This window comes from Caloenas nicobarica, chromosome 7, assembly GCF_036013445.1.
Source record: "Caloenas nicobarica isolate bCalNic1 chromosome 7, bCalNic1.hap1, whole genome shotgun sequence".
NCBI lineage: Eukaryota > Metazoa > Chordata > Aves > Columbiformes > Columbidae > Caloenas > Caloenas nicobarica.
In genome coordinates, this window is record NC_088251.1 from 22,580,906 (window position 1) to 22,601,492 (window position 20,587).

The 20,587-nt window shown below is 42.8% G+C and overlaps 2 protein-coding genes across 2 annotated transcripts; both read left to right on the forward strand.

The window, feature by feature from the left end:
• The first annotated feature begins 303 nt into the window (after positions 1 to 303).
• Positions 304 to 9,585, forward strand: FUT11 (fucosyltransferase 11). The gene is made up of 3 exons (XM_065639007.1): positions 304 to 1,068; positions 2,351 to 2,976; positions 7,785 to 9,585. Exons 1-3 carry the CDS (start codon positions 304 to 306, stop codon positions 7,930 to 7,932), a joined length of 1,539 nt encoding a protein of 512 aa, XP_065495079.1. The 3' UTR covers positions 7,933 to 9,585.
• Positions 9,586 to 15,448: 5,863 nt separating this feature from the next.
• CHCHD1 (coiled-coil-helix-coiled-coil-helix domain containing 1) lies at positions 15,449 to 18,343 on the forward strand. The gene is made up of 3 exons (XM_065639247.1): positions 15,449 to 15,612; positions 16,031 to 16,149; positions 17,543 to 18,343. Exons 1-3 carry the CDS (start codon positions 15,471 to 15,473, stop codon positions 17,651 to 17,653), a joined length of 372 nt encoding a protein of 123 aa, XP_065495319.1. The 5' UTR covers positions 15,449 to 15,470; the 3' UTR covers positions 17,654 to 18,343.
• Positions 18,344 to 20,587: the final 2,244 nt, after the last annotated feature.

Here is a 20,587-nt window from a genome sequence, read left to right on the forward strand (position 1 = left end):
AGTTCCCTCCTAAGGAATGAATTTGAAGCTTTTAGCAATTCCACACGCGAGTGGCAGTTCTAGCCCGCTGCTGTTGGGTTTCCGTAGCTCTAGGCGGTGCCGCTGTCCTCCGCGCCGGACGCAGGTGCGTTACAGGCCCCCGGGGCTCACACCGCAGGAGGGTTTGTGGCCCCGGGCCCGGCTGTCTCTGCCGCCCCTCGCGGTCGCGGGGCGCGCGGCCCGTGACGGAGCACGGCCCGAGGGCGGGGCCCCGGCGGCCGCTTCCCGGGGCGGGGCGGGCGGGGCTGGCCCGGGGCGGCGGGCATGGGGGGCGGCAGGCCGGGCCGCGGCCCGCGGTGGGGCTGCGCTTCCCTCTGCGTGATGCTGGCGCTGGCCTGGGCCGCGCGGGCCGCGGGCGGGCCGCCGTTGGAGGAGGAGGAGGAGGAGGCGGCGGCGGCGGCGGCGGCGGCCGGGCCGGCGGGCGCCGAGGAGCCGTGCGCGGCGGGGGGGTGGGCGCAGGACGCCGTCCCGCCGGGCGCGGCCTTCGTGGCCGCCGCGTCGTACCGCGGCCCCGGCAACAACGACACGCGGAGCAACAAGGCGCTGCCCATCCTGCTGTGGTGGAGCGGGAGCCTCTTCCCCCACTTCCCCGGCGACACGGAGCGGATCGACTGCCCGCGGGGCTCCTGCCTGGCCACCCGCAGCCGGCGGGCGGCCCGGCACCGCCGCACCAAGGCCCTCATCTTCTACGGCACCGACTTCAGGGCCTACGAGGCGCCGCTGCCCCGCCTGCCCCACCAGACCTGGGCGCTCTTCCACGAGGAGTCCCCCATGAACAACTACGTCCTCTCGCACCCGCCCGGCATCCAGCTCTTCAACTACACGGCCACCTTCCGTCGGGAGTCCGACTACCCGCTGACGCTGCAGTGGCTGCCCGGCGTGGGGTACCTGCGGGGCCCGGCCGTGCCGCTGGCCGAGAAGGACGCGTGGCGGCGGAGAGGCTACGGCCCGGTGCTGTACCTGCAGTCCCACTGCGATGTGCCCTCGGACCGGGACCGCTACGTGCGGGAGCTCATGAAGTACATCCAGGTGGGCGAGGGGCTGCCGCGGGAGCCGAGCCCGCCTGGCCGCCCCTGCACGTCCGCGTTTGAATGGGCTCCGTCTGCCCCTGGTTTTAGCCAGGGTGTGAATCATAGCGGGATGCATGCCGGCTGCAAGCTGGACAGAAAAACTAGTTGTATTCCTCCCTAAAGCACGGTCTAGACTGCACCGCTGCCCGTAGATACACCTGGGGGTAGCTGTGAGTTGTGGAGTTGGCCGCACTCGGGATCAGTCACAAGTTGGGCTAAGCCCAGATAAGCTTGGTCTTGTGGACCAAGAAGTTGCTGAAATCTCTGGATCTTTAAGTTAGTGTACAGGAAGGCTGTCTGTTTCAAGCCTTGCTCCCATTTGAAAGTATGGACAGGCAATAAAAAGACAGGTTGCTGCATTTTGAGAATCTGCTCTTTACCTGTGTTGTGGTAGGACCATGGTATTTCTGTGGTGGTTTGTCCTGCTGTGGCACAGCTGATGGAGAGTAGCTTCATAAGCTGAAATAACATTGTTTCTTTCAAGCAGAAAAAAAGTTCAGTGCTTCTTTTTTTTCTTAAAAATTCTGAAGGATAGTGGATTAGTAAAAAAAGGTGTCTGTTTTTAGTCTTTATCTGAAACATCTTTTTCCTAGTGATTTCTTCTGGTTCTGTTGGTTGTGATTAATTTATTGTGCAAGTTCATTATGTAGTCAGTAGTAAAGCGAAGACAAAATAATTCTTAAAACATGACTGTGTATTGTCAAAGTGTGAAGCAGATTCCAGGTCAAATGTATTGCCTTTCATTTTTAGGCAGTATTCTTTTATCTCCCTGCATCAATTTTTCTCAATCTGACAAATGGAAGATTTTTTTCCAGCCATGCTGAGACTGGCAGGAGCTGTGTGTAATAACTGGAAAACTACTGGGTCTTTCTTAAGTAGAAAGATGACTTTTAAATTAACATAGAGATAGTTGAATGCCCTTTCTTAGCTCTCGGTTTCTGATTTAGCTGCTAATAAATACATTTTTGGGTGATATCTTCCTTTTTCTGCGCTCCCTCATCCCCCTTCAATCTGTAGCATAGTTTGTGCTGCTTTTGAAGCTGAGCACTCAGTTTCCTCTGGAGGTATTAGAAAATGGGATTCTAGGAATAGTCCCAAAGGAAAAAACTTGGAGTGAAAGCAAAACTAAACTAAGGTAGGTGGGAACTGATCGAAGTTAGGAATTTTATAAGAATTATCAGCTCTGAAAACAAGCTCCGGGCAAACAAATCACTTTGTAAAGATGCTGGTTGTTATTTTAGGTTGACTCCTATGGGAAATGCCTGCATAACCGTGAGCTTCCCAGTGAGCGACTGAAAGACACTTCTACAGCCACTACAGAAGATTCTGAATTTATGACTTTTATCGCCAGGTACAAGTTTCATCTGGCATTGGAGAATGCCATATGTGATGACTACATGACAGAGAAGCTGTGGCGTCCAATGCACTTGGGTGCTGTTCCAGTATACCGAGGCTCCCCAGCTGTGCGGGACTGGATGCCAAACAACCTCTCCATCATTCTTATAGATGACTTTGACAGCCCCCAAGAGCTCGCCAAGTATCTTGATTTCCTGGACAAGAATGGAGAGGAATATATGAAGTATCTAGAGTATAAAAACCTTGGTGGAATCAAAAACCAGTTCTTGCTAGAGAGCTTGGAGAGGCGGGAGTGGGGTGTGAATGACATGACTCTGCCCAATTACCTGAATGGCTTCGAGTGTTTCATCTGTGACAGAGAGAACACACGGATCAAAGAGGAGCAGGAACACAAAAAGTCTCATGGGAAAATTCCAGCTCCCAGGCCTCGCATAGCTCAGTCCAAACACATGGGATGTCCTATGCCAAGCCCTGGGTTTGGAAGTGTTGAAGACCTCCCTGGAGGAGATAGGTAATGTACCAATACTGTGCTTTTTGAGGGAAAAGAAGCTTCAAATAAATAGAAACTGTAGCTTTTGATTATGCTTTTTATTTAAAGGATTTCTTAGTACATCTCCAGTTACACTTTATGTCTTGTGAGTGTATGGTAGTTCTGCTAATACTGTGTAACACTGAGGCTGAAAAAGTAGCTTGAGCGGTGGTATCTGTTAGTGGTTGAATGAGGAGCCTGAGATGCCCGTAGTCTAAAATGTGTTGTGGCGCTGGGCAATGTGGTTATCCTTTGTCTGTCTTAGCCTCTTTGTTTGTGGGATGTTTTTCAGTACAGTGATGGTAAAGCACTTGGTAGCCCTTGGGGGAAAGAAGCTCTATACCTCATCACAAAGGACTGTGTTAAGACTGGGGTTGCCACTGTTCAGTGCAGGCCTCCTTAACTCTTCTTGACTTCAGAGCAGAAGTTGGGCTCACCCAGAATACTTTATGAGACCCTTTGTTGCTTTGTGTGACAGAATTCTGGCTTTTGTTGAAGGATGCCATCCCATTTATTTAGGAGAGGGACCATACAGGACAGAGAATAGGCTGAGTAGTTTCTTGTCCCCTCTGCAGGCAGGGGTTGCTGGTGGTTTTGGAATCTCCCAGGCCCACAGCCCAGAGTTCACTATGCCTAGTGCCAGCTGCCCTGCAGTCTGTGTGCAGGGAACTAGCATCACCAACCCCCAGGCAACCACTTTTGATGGGCAGAACAAAGTTTCGCTTGCATGGTCTACTTAGTATTTATACATGCATTGGTACAAAATAAGTCAGTGCTCGGGTTCCCAAACCTTGAGTTTTTCCTTTGACAGTGTTTGAAGTTGCAGTTTTCTAGAAGGAAGGGTTCTTGCAGTCCATAAACCATGTGTGCACTTTTTGTAGTGTGTATTACTGATGTAACATGTTTGAATCCCCCAGGGTTGTCATTTTTTTTTGCATTATCTGCAACCATTTCTGTCTTTTTAAGTAATTACTCAAGTGCATGCAATTGACTTTCTATAAGCCACCAGACAGCCATCATAAAGATGAACCCTCAGCTATGGCAGATCTTGCCTGTGTTCATATCTATGTCACCAAAGATTTCGATGTTCCGATGTCAGCCCTACTGTGGTATTAAATAAAGGAATTTTTGAAAATATTGGGAAGATCTCAGGCACTATCCATAAGGAAGTTGTTAATATACTCTGTGCCAGTTTATAGCCTTGTTAATAATTTTGGGACCAAAGAACTGAATGCTTAGGAGTGTTAAAATGTTAGAAGAAACAGTGTGTTGGCAATGTAGAATCCATCGTTTCAAGTACACTAACCCAGAACTAAGTTCTTTGTGGATATGAAGCTCTAAAAACTTTATTATGTTATGGTGCGGAGAACTACTTCGTCTTATGTTTGTACGCTTTCAAAAATGGCCAACCGAAATTAAAAAAGGAAAATAAGCCTGGGATCATCCAGCTTGTTTAGGAAACGTCTGTTTCACAGAACTTGTCATTAAAAAGCATTTTTCACAGTACAATAATTCTCATATTGACTACTTGAAAAGTTATGCTTATAAGTAAAAGGGGCCCATAATCCTTTGTTTTCTGTTGGTTGATTGATTTATCGGAGCTTTTTTATAGCAATACCTTTTTTCAGTGTCGTAGCAAAATGTGCTTTTCCCTTCCAGCATCCTCCTACTCTTCTCTACTTTTCTTTTGCTTGAGCAGCAGGTGGCAGCAGAGAAATACCTTTCAAGGCACAGCACGGGTGCCTGTGCCACTCAATGACAAGCTCAGGTAGTCCACCATTCTGTGCAGTGGCCATCAGCAAGGGGATTTGAACAGCTGCTCCATAATCCAAGCTGCAGTTGCATCCCACGGAAGTTTCCAGGTCTCATTGAACCACAGCGTGTTATTCTTCCTCTGGTCATAGACATATGTCTGGAAAAATTGTACCGGGGAAGCTTTTACATTGTCTGCTATCTACTTTAGAAAGACATGTATCTGTACCTTCCAAGGTGTGATCAAGGGGATGTCCAGTGAAATACAGTGGTTTCTATCTCGTAAGCATCTGAGCTTTCACCATTTTTATTTCCAAAATGGAAAATGATTTTGTAAATGGTGTGACAGTAACATAAAATTGCCACCAAAGCATTAGGTAAACATGCTCTTATTTTGTCAGAGTTTGACAGTCGTGTTGTCAGCAGTGTGATCACTTCAGATTACTATCTACTGAGTCAGTCAATTGTGTATCTTGTTACTTTACAAAACATTATTGTTACTTTAGAAAACATTATTGTGGAAAAATGATGCAGGCCTAGTGAGGTTATCAGTGATAGAATATATGCAACATACAAGGTCTGACTGTAAACATACACTGTGATTTGGGGTTCTGGAGCTTCTGGAACTCGGAGAACAACAAAGGCAGTTGGAGTTAATACATTTTTAGAGCAAGTACCCAATTACAGTATGGCTACCCTGCGCATCTGCATGCCCTGTAACCCTTATTCCCAAATGTAATTTTTTAGGGTTGATGAATGTGCTGAATTGACAGAACTTTTGCAGCAGAATTTCTTGCTATGTAGGTACGTGTAGCTGGAGCACATTGTTACACCTTCACCTTGCTGTCCTGTAAGCGTGGAGATGTTGTTCCTAAATCCTTATGCTTGCAGCCACAGTTCTATTTGGACTTCTGTGCTTCACACCCAAGTGAACTTAAGAAGAAAGGCTGTAGAACAACCATTTGTATGTGTTAGGTTATGGGTTGGTCACTACGATCTACTGAATTCTTGGCTGCTTTGTACAGAAAATAGTGAGTTACTGTGCTACTGATGACTAGAATGTCTGCTTAGTAGGAACAGGAATCTGCAATTCTTCTCAGACTATCACCTTTGTGAAGAAAAATGGTGTGTTTCATTATTGGTAAGGATTCATTTTCCAGAAGTGTGGCATTTGACAAGATAACTAGAAGAAGACTAAGTGACAATACCTTTCCATTTACCAAACTGTTGTCATCTGTGGTAGCATGAGAAGAGAGAAGCCAGTGTGCCTTGATAAAGGCATATTTTGAAACCATCATGTTTTTGCTAGCTCCGTTTTATATTGCTGTCACAGTTTATTTATGACAAGAGGAAAAACAGCTTAAAAGTGTATCAGATTTGCCACGTGTACACTGTGGGGCATCTCTTGCGATCGAAGCCAATAATCAGCCAGGATTAATGATAGATCTGTATCTCATGGCAATAACATTTCAGGTGTATGTAGTTGGCAGTTTCAGGATATTTGTACCATCTTGTACATCATGAGGTACCAATTTTTTCCAAGTTACAGAATCAGAGTGAAATTCTTTTCTTAAAAACAGCAGTGTAAAAAGACAAATACTAAGGTGTTCTTATTTAATGTTTTTGGTGGAAGTCTTTGCTTGGATACTGGAATTCCTTTCAGTGTTGCTTCTGCAGAGTTCAACTGGAAAACATTTTCTTTTTTCTATCACCTACTGCCATTTAGAGTCCTGTCTAAGTACTTAATGAAAGTATACTCACTTTCCTAACATTTGCCCTTATTCAGTGCTGTAAAAAACAAGTAACTCAGGGCTGGCAGTCCTTGGTCAAAGGTTAATGAATTTAGCTGGTAAGCAAAGTGATCTCACAGTATGTCCAAGTGCTGCATTTTACAAAGGAACCTTTTGGCAGGCTTTTTTTTTTTTTTTTTTTTTCCTTTTAATGCAGAAGTAAGCCTCTCTGTGTGATCCTTCACATTGTAATCTGTGTTAAAAGGTTCATTTTGAGGTCTCCGTTGCTGTACACTGCAGAAATGTCCCACCACAGATGGCGCTGTTGACCACGGGAAACTAATTCCCAGGGCAGACAAGCTGTTCGCTGTTGTGGTCGTCCTGGAGCAGTGGGTGAGGTCTGCTGCTGAGCAGTGCAGCCATGCTGGCTTTAATATATGGTGTATAGAGCAAATACAGAAGGCACTGTACTTATTTCTGTGATCAGGAGGGAGAAGAAGCAAAAAGTTCTGTATATAAGTTAACGAGTATTGGGTAACTCGTATGGACAGATTAAAAAGAGCATCAGATTAAAAAGAGTGTCCTCCTTTTCAAAATCTGTGATGGGCTTATGTGGCTGGGTAGCAGATATAATGGAGAAGAGATAAATAAATCATTGCCATACTTTGATATAACACAAATGAGAGAAGTAGGCCACATGATCATGAATGGGAAGGGAGTTGCTGAAAATCGCAGTGATATAGTTTGTGCTATGAAAAGTTTGAGAATGAATGCACTGAACAAGAGAAAGAGTATACTCAACCATGTAGTCTGGATATAAAGAATAGAGTCAGGGTTGAGGGATATAATGATTTTTTTGTCTCTGCCATGTATAACCTGATTTTGTAATGAGTAGCTGTCATTCCCTAATTGTTAAACAGTTTATCTGAAAAAATAATTGATTCTTAGGCTGTTACATGCATACTGGCCATGGAAGCCTACTCTCAAAATCATATAATGACTTGTGCTAGATTTTGTTTTAATAGAAGTTTTTATTCATCTCTTTGGTTAACACTACAGTCACATGCTGATACTTCTAGAGTGTTGTAAAGCTAATAGTTTATATTTTCTGTAGAGAATTTTCATAGCAAGTTTCTTTAAATGACTTGGAGCACAATGGCATGGTAACAATATACCTTATCATGACCATCTCCAGGCCTGTTTTACTCTTAGGTGAAAGAAAAAAAAAATTGTTTCAGTGCTATTACAGCTGCAGACTCATTTGGGGTTTTTTTAATGGTTTATGGTGGTGTCTCTTCTTTGTTTCAGTTGGAAAGAGATGTGGCTGCAGGATTATTGGCAAAGCCTCGATCAGGGTGAGGCCCTCACTGCTATGATTCATCGCAATGAGTCGCATCAGGGAAGATTTTGGGACTATATGCATGAGATTTTTCTCAAGAGGACAAGGCAACGCTGACACGTCTTTGTAAGAGCCTGATGTGAAAATTGCTTTGGAAGTTGAGACTGCAAATTCTTACCTCGCTCCAAATGTTTGCCTTGAAATAGAAGAAAAACTCTCACAGAGACTATTTTTTCCAGTGCATGAAGTAAGTTTCTGCTGTGATTGGATTTCAGCAGTGGAGATCTTAGCAACTGCTTTGATTTGAATTTCAGCTCTGTGGTGTGAAGCCATTCCTGACTTGCAGGTGTCAAGATGTGGGGGAAAACAGGAATTTACTCTTGTTTTGCATTTGTTATAGTTTCCTTGTGGCTTACATGACTTCAGAGGAACACGTCTTCAGACTCTTGCTCAAATGTCCTATGTTATTTCAGGGATTTTTTTTAATCTCAAAAATATTAATCATTTTTATAAGTATTTTATCAGTCACTTATTCTCCTCATTATAGTGTACTTTTAGCTGCTGTTAACAAATAGCTTTTCCAGTGAAGGAATTGCAAAAGACAAGTGTCTGTGGAGAGCAATTGTGCCTTATAACATTGCAGCAATAAAGTCTCTTCTCCCCAAGTAAGCATGCCTCAAATACTCCTACTTTTCAGGGTAACTGAATAGCTTATGGGCAGGTCACTCTGCCTAATTTTTTTTTTTGCTAACTTACCAGGTGATACCTACGATGGGATGAGAGACTAAATTATTTAATTCACAACTTTCAACAAAGTATTTCACACCAGAAAGTGTATTACCTGATATTGTGCAGAACTATGGTAACATTAGTATGCTTTGGTTCTTTTAAGTTTCCATCAAATCTGAAATCCCAGCTATAATCTTGCCTTCTTGTTTTCTCCTTAATGCTAGCAATTCAGAGGCCTTTGATTTGTTCTTTTTGAGTATGTGCAGCTTTCTGCAAAGACAAATACATTTTAGTGATGGTGCCTTTCCAGTGGTCTCTGCAGTCTGGATACAAACCTTGCAGTCTTTCTGTGCTGAAGGGGATGATCAGAACCACGTGCACTGAGATGGTTTTGTATCTCTTACCAAACCTTAACACAGTATGATCCTGGGCTGTGACTGGAGTTCCTAAAAGTAAGTGATGACATGTAGATAGATCTTCCTTGTTGCATAGTCTGTATCTCCTACAGATACAAATAAAGTCCACTGTCCCCTGCCATGTTGGGTACCTTTCTGAAATAATTGATCTTGCATTGGAGGAAGACTAATTGACTTAGTGTCACAGGTTTAAAAGCACAGGTAAATATGGCCACACTGCAGTGATGTCTCCAGTGGTATGATGGTATTTTATTTCTCCTCTCTTCAGAGGTAACTACTGACTAAATGGCCAGTTTATCCATGCCTAAGACAGAATGTTGGTAATGAAAGTCTTGAGTCAGTGGGGTGATTTCATTTTGTAAGGCAGTTCATGCATTGCTAGGGGAGGTCTGAAGCCTCTTAATAAAAGTTAGGAACAGGAGTGAATCTACATTCTGGCCCTAATTAAGTCACTGTCTATGGCTTAGCTGTGGATGGATCACTTAATCTCTTTTTTTTTCTCAAATTCCCATTCATAATGTTATAGGTATGGTTAATAGATCCAAATTAATTGTTGAAGTGGATTACTCAAATCAGATTAAGAGTACAGATATGTATATTCAGGATTGAAGTGGCCACAATGTGCTTGAGAAGTAAATGAAGATAAAACAAATTAAGGCTTCTTTAGTTCTGAATATCAACTTCTACTGAACAGTTTAATGATCTTTCAATACATTGTTCGAATTAATCCCTTCAATTACTTCAGATTCTCTTCATTTCATGTGTCTGTACAGAAAATCATTCAGTTGTCTTTGCGTGGTTCTGTTAGTTAGCTATATCTCAAACCCCTTTCTTATTCAAGTGTTAGGTGGGATGGGCAGGAAGAAAATTCTGATCTTGCTTTTTATACTAAACATAAAAAATAAGAACCAGATACTGCTTTTGCTATTTTATTCTGAATTTAAGTAGATTACAGGTGGCGAACTTCTCAAAAGGTAAGGAGTATCAGCTGCCACTATTCACAGCCATGATACCCACCCAAGCCTTGCATTTCTCTTGGGTCTGCAGAGTTTTTTCTGTAGTAATAGATCATACAAGCTTTGTCGTCTCCTGTATGTCACAGTACATCCATGATTTATAAACAGTTTGTCTGTTGCCTATATTAATATACTAAATGTGTTTCACTTATTGTATGTGGTGTGCAAGAATTAAGGCTGAAATATTTCTTCCAGTGCGTAGCATGAATGACTCGTACAGCTGCCAGGCAAACCCCTCAGGGGCAGGAGAAATGGGAACCTGCCGCAGCTGGCTAAAGAGTTGTGGTTGCGATTCTGTTCCAGCTCCTGACCAACCTTCACAACATCCACTTCTCTGCACAGCAAGGACTGCAAAATGTTGAATTAAAGGTGGTTCTCCCACCACGGCTTTGCTTTTATCTCTCTGCTGTTATTTTGACAAGGCAGGAGGAGAAGCCGGGTCTCATACCCTGGAAGAGTTTGCGATTCATTTACCGAATAATGCATTTGAAAGGATTGCTATGTAATGTCCAATGACTACTGCCAGTCTTAGCCAAAGCGAGTTCAATTTATGATCCTAGTTGTCTTTCTCCTAATGCAAGTAATGTGAATGCAGACAAGGAGGAAGGTCAATCCAGCAACTATTAATATTTTGGAAAAAGTTTTCTGATTTGTGGTGTTGACTGCTAACTGGATTTCTCACTTCACTTCTTTAAATCCAAACCAGGTAGATGGTGGCTGAATGTCATCACTCGTGTTGGAAGGCTTATACGAATACTTCAACTGAACAGTGTATGCAACATCTTTCTTAATGAAGTTCTTACAGTGCAGGTACCCATACTCATAAAAACACACATCTGGGAATTTTAGCAAAGATATAAAATATTGAAGATGATAAAGAGATGACTTCTGTAAACCCTTTGGTGGGCTTTTACTAACTAGGGCGAGTCACTTTGTTGTTTGTCATGCATTTTGCCTGTTTACTGTGTGGCTAGAGGGAGGAGTTCAAAGCCATCAGGATAGCTTTATTCACTAGCATTAATGTTCTAAAAATAGATATCTCATCATTACTGCTCATATGGAACACTAATAGATTTTATTGATGCTGTGTGTCAGAATTGACTTGACAAGCTAGGCTAAGTTTATGTCCTCTGAGAGGTGAGAGAGGAAAAACAAATATCAAATAGAAGGCTAAAAATCTAGCAATCCATTTCATTGCATTGGACAAGCTAATGTTCTCATTTTCCTGCCAAAACTGATATCAGGTGCAGCCTTTTTTTTCAGTAAGCAGCTGGCTATTTTATATACTAAACTAGTAGACTATGTTTTCTGTCCTTTAGCAAAGACTGCAATTTCTAGGAAGCAAAAAATCTCACTGAAGAATATTGATACCTAATATTGATAATTTCTAGAACTGAAAAAGAGTTGCCTTTTCTTAGTTCTGTCACTGCAGTAATTTCAGACAGAAGGATCTCTGGGTCCCCTCTGACGGGAAGTAGAATGAGAGCCAAGCCACAGTGGATGTGGATGTTTGGAGGGAAAGGAGAATGGTATTCTTGCCCTGGAAGCGGTCTGCAAAGTGCAGCAGCTGGAGAATCACAGACAAAATGCCCCTCTTGCACCTTGGCAGAGGGTAGTTTTGACAGGTGTGTAAGAATAACTCCTAAAGGACTGGGAACAGGATAAATTGAATTGAAACACAGCCATCAGGGACATCACTGTTTAAACTAGCTTTGCTACGTTAGACAAGCAGCCATCTGCCTGCCTAACATCCTTGCACACCCACTCTGCAGCCCTTGTCCCAAGAGAGCCACTCCCTTAATGATTAGCTGCCATCCATTTGCTTGGATTTAATTAAGATTGTTGATGGATCTCCAGGCACCTTCTGAGAAGTTGTATTAATCAGAAACATACAGGGTGGCAGGTTCCTTCCTTCTGCCCAGAGGCCTCTACTGACAGGTTGAAATTAATCAGAGGCAAAAATCCTTTTAGTGATATGACCAGCTGAGCCAAAGCCTGTGTCAGGCTTTAACAAACTGCACTTTTCTTATGATTCAGTGTCTCAGAGCTGGCAGTGAGAGACACATGGTCCTGCAGAGGGGTTGGGAAAGGTGGAGAAGAATGGAGCTGCAGGATTTGTTCCAGAGCTCTGACACGACTGGCATTTTAATTTGCATGCTGTTGTATACCTTCTTTCCTGCAGAAGAGACCCATCGAATACTGAAGTGTCTCAGCTAGAGATGGTTCACAGAATCACAGTTCTGGGGATCTTGGAACGGATCAGAGCAGGTCAGGATAGTTTGTGGCGACTCTGAGCAAATAAGGAGGCATCAGGTAATTTGCAGTGGAAATGGGCTGGATTTGAGTAGATCTGGGAGTTAGGGATTGGGAATGTCAGCCCAGAACTAGTCAGGTGGACAGAATAGTTCAGGGAGGCTGATGTGACCAAGATAGTTCAGGATAAGGTAGGCTAGCGTTGGGACGGGGCGAGACACATCAGAAAGGCAATTGCATCTGTCATTGTTCTAATGAATGTCTTTGTGCTAGTAAGTGCATTAAGTGCTAATACTGTCCAAACACAATAGCTCAGCAAACAGAAGTCTGAACTGACTGGAATTTTAGCAAACTGGTTAGTTTCACTACTAAAGTTAAAGTGGGGGTGCTTTAACTTTTAAGGCATCTCCAATTAAATTGGACTTTAAGGAGGTCACGGTGAGACAGCTGAAAATAGACCGTGCTAGGTGATGATAAGGTTGTATGAGAACTGGGGCATTCAGGATAAACTGGGGTGAATATACTGGAATTTACCTTAAAGCTGGATCCAAGCAGTTCAGAAAGACATGGATATCAACTCTATCCATATATTCTCCCAATACAGCTGGTTTCTTAGCCTCATCCCCTAATTGGTTTGGTTTGGTTTTGGTTTGTTTTTTCTAGGCAGTGTCTGGAGGTTTTACATAGTTACTCCAGAAAGCGAAGGATCTGTGGTGCAATTTCTCACCTCCTAGAGGTATTTAAGACATCAGACTCATTTTAAGGGTGTATTTTACTACAGCATTGTTAGCATTATAATTAATTGTGGCATAGCATTTACCGTAGCATCGCAACTGGCCCTTATTCCAGTTGTCATATAGATTCTTTTCAAGTCTAATACTAATAGTTTAATCTCTGTGGTTATTTAGGTTTTGACTAGCTGAAATGCAGGCTAGGATTCAGCTTTAACTATGCTGATTCAAGTAAAGAAGTTGTAAATGCAGTTAGAATTTTACATGTTCTTTACAGTTGTGCGTTCAGGATTCACAATGAAATATCTGGGGTTCACTTATCTGTGTGTTGAAGGAATTGAGTTTCTGACTGTCCCTGAAAAGTCAGCAATTCTGTCCCCCCCAGTAGTGTGTCTGTGCTATCAGCTATACAAAATGCAGGCTATTGAGAAACTTGGCTATTGAGTAACACACCTCTTCTGTAGTTCCACATTCTCCCTTAAAATGAATGTTTGTGTCTTGCTTCAGACATCTCTGCATGGTGTGCACAGACACCATCACATACCTTATTCTGTCTGCTCAGGAATTGCTTAGGCTGATGCTCTAATACCAGGCTGAATGCCAAAAAAAGATATTCTAATGCAGACGGTAGTAACTGACAGGAAGCTCTTAAAATTATTGTTGTGTAGCTTGCCTTTTTCTTTCTCAGCCTCTCCCCCATTTTTCTTGGAATTACTTAGAAGAGAGAGCAGCTTTTGAAGGTGAATGTACCTGAAGGTGCTGCCACCATTAGCTAATGTAATTTGGAAACAGGGAGGCTGATTTACGGGGAGTGCAGTTCAGCTTCTCTTGTGTCCTAGTATTTGCAACTTTACTTTTTACTGTTCCTGTGCAAGTCTAGCTAGTAACTGCAGCAGCCAAGTGCAGCAAAGAGAAGTGGGTACCAGTAGCGATAACTAGAAGAGGAAAAACCAAGAGCAGCCGAACCTCACATGAACTGGAATACTAAAAAGTACTTCTTCTCCCTGTCTTGAATTTGCAGGATTTCTGAGTTTAGAGTTGCAGGATGCAACCCCTCAAGCCTAATTTGAAGGCGTCAGGTTGGTTTTCTTCTCCACCGGTAGCCAAGCTAGAACCATAGCTCATTTCCTGTCCCATCAGAAAAAATTGAATTACAGTGACATCCCTCTTACCAAAATGTTTCAGAACTTCCAGACAGACTGTTTTGAATTTGAACCTAAAGAAATGGAAATTTGCTTCTAAAGAGGACCAAAAGAAAACTTTTGTTTACTTGAAAATGTCTTCTCATATTCTTTAAATTGGACTCTTAAGAAAATAATATTTTAACAATAACACAAAAATAATTATAGAATCAGACATGCCAGAATATATATTAAATCTGCAGATGCATTAAATTCTATAATGATACCAGGCAGAGGCAAGTGGAGTGCCTTTTTTTTTTTATGTGCACAGCTAGGAGGTTGAATATATTCCTTACATCCAAAGCAATGTCTTATGCAAAAAATTGTCACAACATTCCTACAGAAGAAAGGTGGTTCTTGCAGTGTCCTCTGGTGCACAAGGGAAACTGGTGGTGCCTGAAGGAGCCCTGAGATGGCAATAAGATGGCTTCTTTAGTGGCCACTAAATGACAAGCATCTGGGTATTTTAAGTCCCCACTGTGATGTCTAACTTCTCGTTTCTCTACATCCACCTTGTCCCACATGCTGTGCAGAAATCTGTTTGTACCTCAGCCCTTGAAATGCTAGTGTGCCTTCTGCATTACCCACCTTTTCAGCTGGGGACATAGGAGCTTCGGAATCAGCCCAGATGAGCCGAGGACTCCCAGGGATTTAAATCCTACACTAGGAAAGAAACTTCTGGGCACTGCAGGATTCTGCACTCCCGAGCAGGAGGCTGTGAGAACACCACTGCCATTTCCCAAGCAGCGGTTCCATTATCTTCATGGAAGATGGGCTGGGAACACCAGTGATCAGTGCCGGGGAGATCCAGCCGTTAGAATGCAGTGGAGAGAGATGGAGGGCTGAGAGCCATGTGGTGCTGTTTGAAGCACCACAAAAAGTTTCCATACGGTTCAAAAGAATTCTGTTTGAATGACTTGAAACAATCATGATTTCTTCTACTCTGGCTGAAAAGCGCGCACGCCGTCACTGGTTGGGTTTGCAGCAGAAAAAGTTCTGAGAAGTGACTTGCTGGGGTTATATTGGGTGGTTGGATCTAATGCTGAAACGGTCAGCAGTGATTTAATTTTCGCGGCCTTGGCCTGGAGAACGGGACAGGGGACGAAAACCGAGGTTACACCACAAAAAGAGCGATCTGCCCTTTAACGGGGTGACGGCGCTACCGTCCCAGCCCGGAGGCCGCGGCCGCCGATCCCGCGTCCGGCAGAGCGGCGGCTGCCCCGGCTCCCGCCCCGGGCTCCCCCCGCGGGGCGGCGGCACCGCGGCCGGCAGCGCACGCGCCCGCCGGCTGGGCGCGGCCCGCTCACCGTACGGCCTGTCGCAAAGAGCATGGCGGCGCCCGGGTACCCGGCCTGGGTCACCCGCTGGGTCTCCGGGCAGTGGCGGCAGAAGAAGCGGCCCCCGGTTCTCCGTCCGACCCGGCCGCTGGTGCTGGCCGACAAGGTAGCGAACCGCCGGGAGCAGGCGGGAGGTGAGTTGCCGGCGCCAGGCCGTTAAACGTCTGGTGCTCTGCAGGGCAGCCGGGGGGAGAGGGGCCCGGTTTGTGCCGGAGGATCAGCACACACACATTTTCTGACAGGATTACTTTCTCGTACAACAACAATTTGCACCTTGTGATGTTCGGTATGTGAATCGTGCATGTAAAATACTTCATTACCTATCAGCATAGCATTTACCTTAAGAATTCAATGAGATGTTACATGGCTGCAGCGGTGCTAATCTTTGTGCTGGCAACATCTTCTCTGCACAAAGCACAGATGAGATCTTTACTTAAATGCTGTTTTTTCTCGCCTGCCTCTACCCCATCTTAAACTTCTCTCTGCCCCGTGGTGGCTGTTAGCTTGAAATCCCAAACACCTGAGATTTTTGGTTGTGTCTTTCTCTTCTAGAGGCGACGTGCATTACGGAGATGTCGGTGATGATGGCCTGCTGGAAGCAGAATGACTTCAACGATGCCGCTTGTGCCGAGGAGATCCGGGTGTTCTATGACTGCGTGGCAAAGGCAGAAGTAATTAAGGCCTCTTTTGTGTTCTTTAAGGCTAGTAGCAGGGAAGGAAGAAGACCCCAATCATTTTTTGTGTGCCAATAGTAGTAATGTTCTCTGAACAATTTGATTGGTGTTGCAACTCATTTGAGCTGTAGGAGAGATGCAGAATGATGTAAATAGAACATACAGTCCTTCCATTTTTAACGCAGAAGTTAAATTAAAATTAAATTAAAATAAAGGCATGTAGGAAGGCACTGGATGTTTGATATCTTATAACGAAGGATAAAACTATGGTCACATCCAGTCCTTTTTGTGTTGTCAGATTCTTGAAGTAGAGCTCAGTTGCTGTCAATTGGCCCTAACCTAGGCCATTTCTTTTTATTTCTTCCAGTTTTTAATCTCTAAAGTTTCAGCACTAATTAAGCAGTAACAGTCACTGCTGTTCTCCATGTTCCATTTTAGTTCTGAGTGAGAGAGAGTACAGTTTGGAGCTGTTAAGTAGAGCATTGATTTGTATGGTGAGAGTTGTGGATTATGTTGTAATTGGGGAGACTTAGAATGTAGGTAAGTTTCCACAACTGCTGTGATTCATGAAATTAAGAAATAGCTGAATCAGCTATCGATCCAATACCTGCATTATCTTGACACTGGGGGGGTGGTAAGTTAGGATTCCCAAATTCCAATCTGTCATGAATCTACAAATAGTTCTGTGCCTGCAGGGCTGAGGATGGAGCCAAGGTGGTAGAGAAATAACCAGTGGTTTCAGTAATCCTCATAACAAACAGGATTTTCAGGATACATGAAAATTAGGAGTTCTTTTAGGCTGTTTCCGACAAAAAGGCTAGTCATTTTCTTGAAAAATAAATTTCATATTGTTTGGAAATTAGAGGTTTCCAGTTATAAGATAAACTTGAAATCAAGTTAGTTTCAAAAGCAGACTAAAGGTAAGTACATGGACTAAACTTGTCCTTAAACTGATACCAGGTTTTCATTTTTTTCAGTAATACTACCATCATTTAATAAAGAATTATTTACTGTTGCTGTTTGACAGCATAAATAAAAAATTATCTACAATTTATTTTGTAGATTATAAAGTGAACAAACGAATAATAGAAAGTAAAAAGAAAAAAATCTTCTTTGTTGTTACTGTAAGTTTGTAATGTTGTTAACTAAGAATATGGAAGAATATTGTCTTAGAAAATTGTCAGTTGTTCATTAACTTCACCATTTTAAGGTCATCAGCTTTTGAAAGCCTTGTGACTATTGAGCTGAGTGGTATTGCAAGTGTTCCTTAAAAAAACAGCATTCTTCTGAAAGAAACATCCCAGTGCAATTAGTAGTAGCCTTTGGTGGGTGAGAGTCAAATGGGGAAATAAACAGAGTTAATATTGTGAGGTTTCTTTTTCTGTTTCAGAAGGAGCGTAAGGCTCAAAACGAGGACACCCTGTCACCCAGGGGAAACTTCACTTCAGCCAAAGTGAACAAGCTCCTGAGGAGGTTTCCTCAGATCACACGTTACGTATAATGTGCTTTACCAAAGGGACTGTGGACAAGCAATGAAAGTTGGAGTTTTGGAAAAAAAAAAAGTGAAAAGCAGACTTCAGTGAGTGTTCAGTGTCAAGTGGTATCTGTCAGGACTGCTGTACAGATCTTGAACACACCCTTCTTTCCAGAGTGAAAAACACCCATCCTGACCATCAGCTGCCTTTGTTCAGGAGGTTCTTGGATCTTGCGGTCTTAGGATTTCTGCAATCTGTTGTTCAGCTAGCCACATCATGGAGTCACGTCCTCACTGTGAGATAAACACTTCTAGGAATGCATGTAAGTGCATTTTCTAGCAGTTAGAGGGTGAATTTTCCTCATGTACAGGCTTCCTGCCTAACTTCCGGGCTGCTATCAAAAAGTGCTCAGGCCCAGATGTTGAGCCAACTTAAATTGATAGTAATCTCATTACTTGTATTCCTACATTGTGTATACACAATTTGGTTCCTCTTGAAATTTTTTCAATTCCTGCTGCTGTGCAAGAAGGCTGTAGAATGAGGAAGAAATCTCCAGCAAAATACCTTATTAATACACAATACATTGGTAAGGATCAAATACAACTTCAGTGCAGAAGCTTGTGATTTAGGCCCTCTGATTTGCAGGTGGGACAGGTACGGTTTCATGTCAGATCAATTGTGTTGTCTGTAGTATAATAAAATAATGCAAGACTGTTGTTTGGCTTGGTTGACTCAATCTACAACAAAACATTCCATTGTTTTGGTAACAAAAACTGAAAGGGGGAGAGACAGTTCAAACATGGACTGATACAGAAGTAATGTAATTAATTATTAGTTTTGATATGTTATTTTTTCACTAGAGTATCACAAGACTATAGGCAGGTCCCTCTTGTTTTAAGACCAGTACATAATTCATAAGAAAACAAGAGTGCCTCAGAGAACTAAGGATATAGCCATTTATATCAGTAATTCTTAGGGGCGTAAAGAAAAAGCAAAGAGTAAGAGGGGAGTCAGGCACACACAGACTGTGGGAGTATAGAGTTTGCATGGAGCTGGAGCCGACTCATCTGGAGCTCCAGGCTGATTCCTGCTCATCACATAAATATTGCTCAAGTGTATGCTTTCAAGTTATTGAAGCAATTTTCATTTAACAGTTTCTTACAGTGGCTCATTAGTGGCTTATCCCCTAGGGTAGCTTATTCTATTGTTGCTATTACGGCATAAACGGGCCCTTCAGAGGATTTGGGGTCAGTAAGAACATGGTTTTCACATGTGTGGGAAAACACTTTAGTTCTGTGATGTTTTGCATTTTCAGTCAAAAAGATGCTCTCTGAGAAGGAGAGCTACATGCTAATTCTTTGTTTCTGAAGGTGACAAGCTAAGCTGGGAGTGAGGAACTGATGAATTCTAAATTCACTTCTGTTGATGGTTTTTCTTTCTTTGTATTAAAATGTACAGTACAAGTATATTTTGTGCCTCTTAAGCTAGCGGCTCTGCTAAATGTACCAAATTTTAGCGTCTGAAGAACTGTCTTATATAAGAGGCTGTAACAGAGAAACTAATACTTTTTTGTTCTATTTTTGCTTTTTAAATTTTGTGCAGCTCCCACTAATCTGGACATCAGTTTTTGGATTTTACTTCTTCACAGTGAGCTTCACAGGTTCAGTAGTTTGGGATTTTTTCTGACCTTTTACATGTCTACAGTAAGCTTAAAATTACCATGCTAAGGTTCTCCAGTCCTTGAAGGAATGAATTATTTGAAGGAAGGAAACAGAATGCTTTTCAGATGCACTCAGGTCTTATAGTGCTTCTTTCAACAGTAGGCTAGTGGTTCTTTTGGCTCAGGATCACATGCTGTAACCAAAAAACTTCCAGTTACTGATTGTCCTTGGCAATTTGAGCTGTTGCCGTTCCCCGTATCTCACTAACATGTTAAGCTTACACTGGGTGTTTAAATGCATTCTGTGATGTACTGGGGGTCATTCCATTAATAGTTCACGTGTGTAAGTGCAGTGAATGATATTGTCCTCTCTGAGTTCAGGGTCTGTACCACCCCACGATGCTGTTGCTGGGGAATAAAAGAAAACTGGGTTCTGGTGCTGAGCCCACTAGTTAAGAACGTTGCTGCAGAGGCTTGTATGTGATTGCGTGGTGGGGAATTAAACAAAAGCTGACTAGTTGTTCTCCCCTCCTAAATCGGATTTACAGGATTTAAGCAAATCTGCTGGAATTCCTTGATCTTACTCCTGTTCCTTAAACAGCTTGAGTATTATACCAGCTCTGGCTATGATTGCTATTAACTACCTTTCTTTTGAGGCTTTCACAGAAGATCTCTATGGAGGAAGCATTGATATTTCAGCTGGTTTTGACAAATAGTATTCCTGCCAGTTCAGGAGAAATAGGTTGAATTCCAGAGAGCCAAGAGCATTTTAGAAGATGGTTCTTCTTGTTCAGAAGGGTCAATACAGAATAATCTGGAAAAATCAAGGCAGAAAGACTGTTGGGAATCATAGAGTTATTATAAAACTGTACTTGTATAGGGGTGAGAAGGTGATTTGTGTTAAACAGTGGACTGGGGTATTTGCAACTACTTCAAACTTGCCCACACAAGAAAGTTCAAGATCTGTTTTACCTTATCTTTAGATATGTTGCCTATCTAAACTACCATAGTTATATTGCTATCATTTCCTTCTTGGTCTTCCTCTCCACCTTGGAGAGGGCTGTGTAGAGGTGAGAAGCTTTTGAGAATTTGAGATGAACCTCTCTCAAGAAAATGTCATTACATGTGCCAGAAAAACAAGGAGTCTTGGCAAGAAAGAAATAGTTCCAAAAGAGGATTCACCACAGAGGAGACAACTGCAAAACTTGCTCTATCTTATACATATAGGCACATACATATATATAGATATATATATGCTGTATCATATATATATACACAGTTCATCATTCCTCCAGAAACC

Excerpts from the sequence above, each read along its gene's own strand:
- FUT11 (XM_065639007.1), top strand. The coding sequence starts at position 304 with ATGGGGGGCGGCAGGCCGGGCCGCGGCCCGCGGTGGGGCTGCGCTTCC. Across the intron at positions 1,069-2,350 it reads AGCTCATGAAGTACATCCAG|GTTGACTCCTATGGGAAATG; the intron begins GTGGGCGAGGGG and ends TTGTTATTTTAG. Across the intron at positions 2,977-7,784 it reads GACCTCCCTGGAGGAGATAG|TTGGAAAGAGATGTGGCTGC; the intron begins GTAATGTACCAA and ends TCTTTGTTTCAG.
- CHCHD1 (XM_065639247.1), top strand. The coding sequence starts at position 15,471 with ATGGCGGCGCCCGGGTACCCGGCCTGGGTCACCCGCTGGGTCTCCGGG. Across the intron at positions 15,613-16,030 it reads CCGCCGGGAGCAGGCGGGAG|AGGCGACGTGCATTACGGAG; the intron begins GTGAGTTGCCGG and ends TTTCTCTTCTAG. Across the intron at positions 16,150-17,542 it reads ACTGCGTGGCAAAGGCAGAA|AAGGAGCGTAAGGCTCAAAA; the intron begins GTAATTAAGGCC and ends TTTCTGTTTCAG.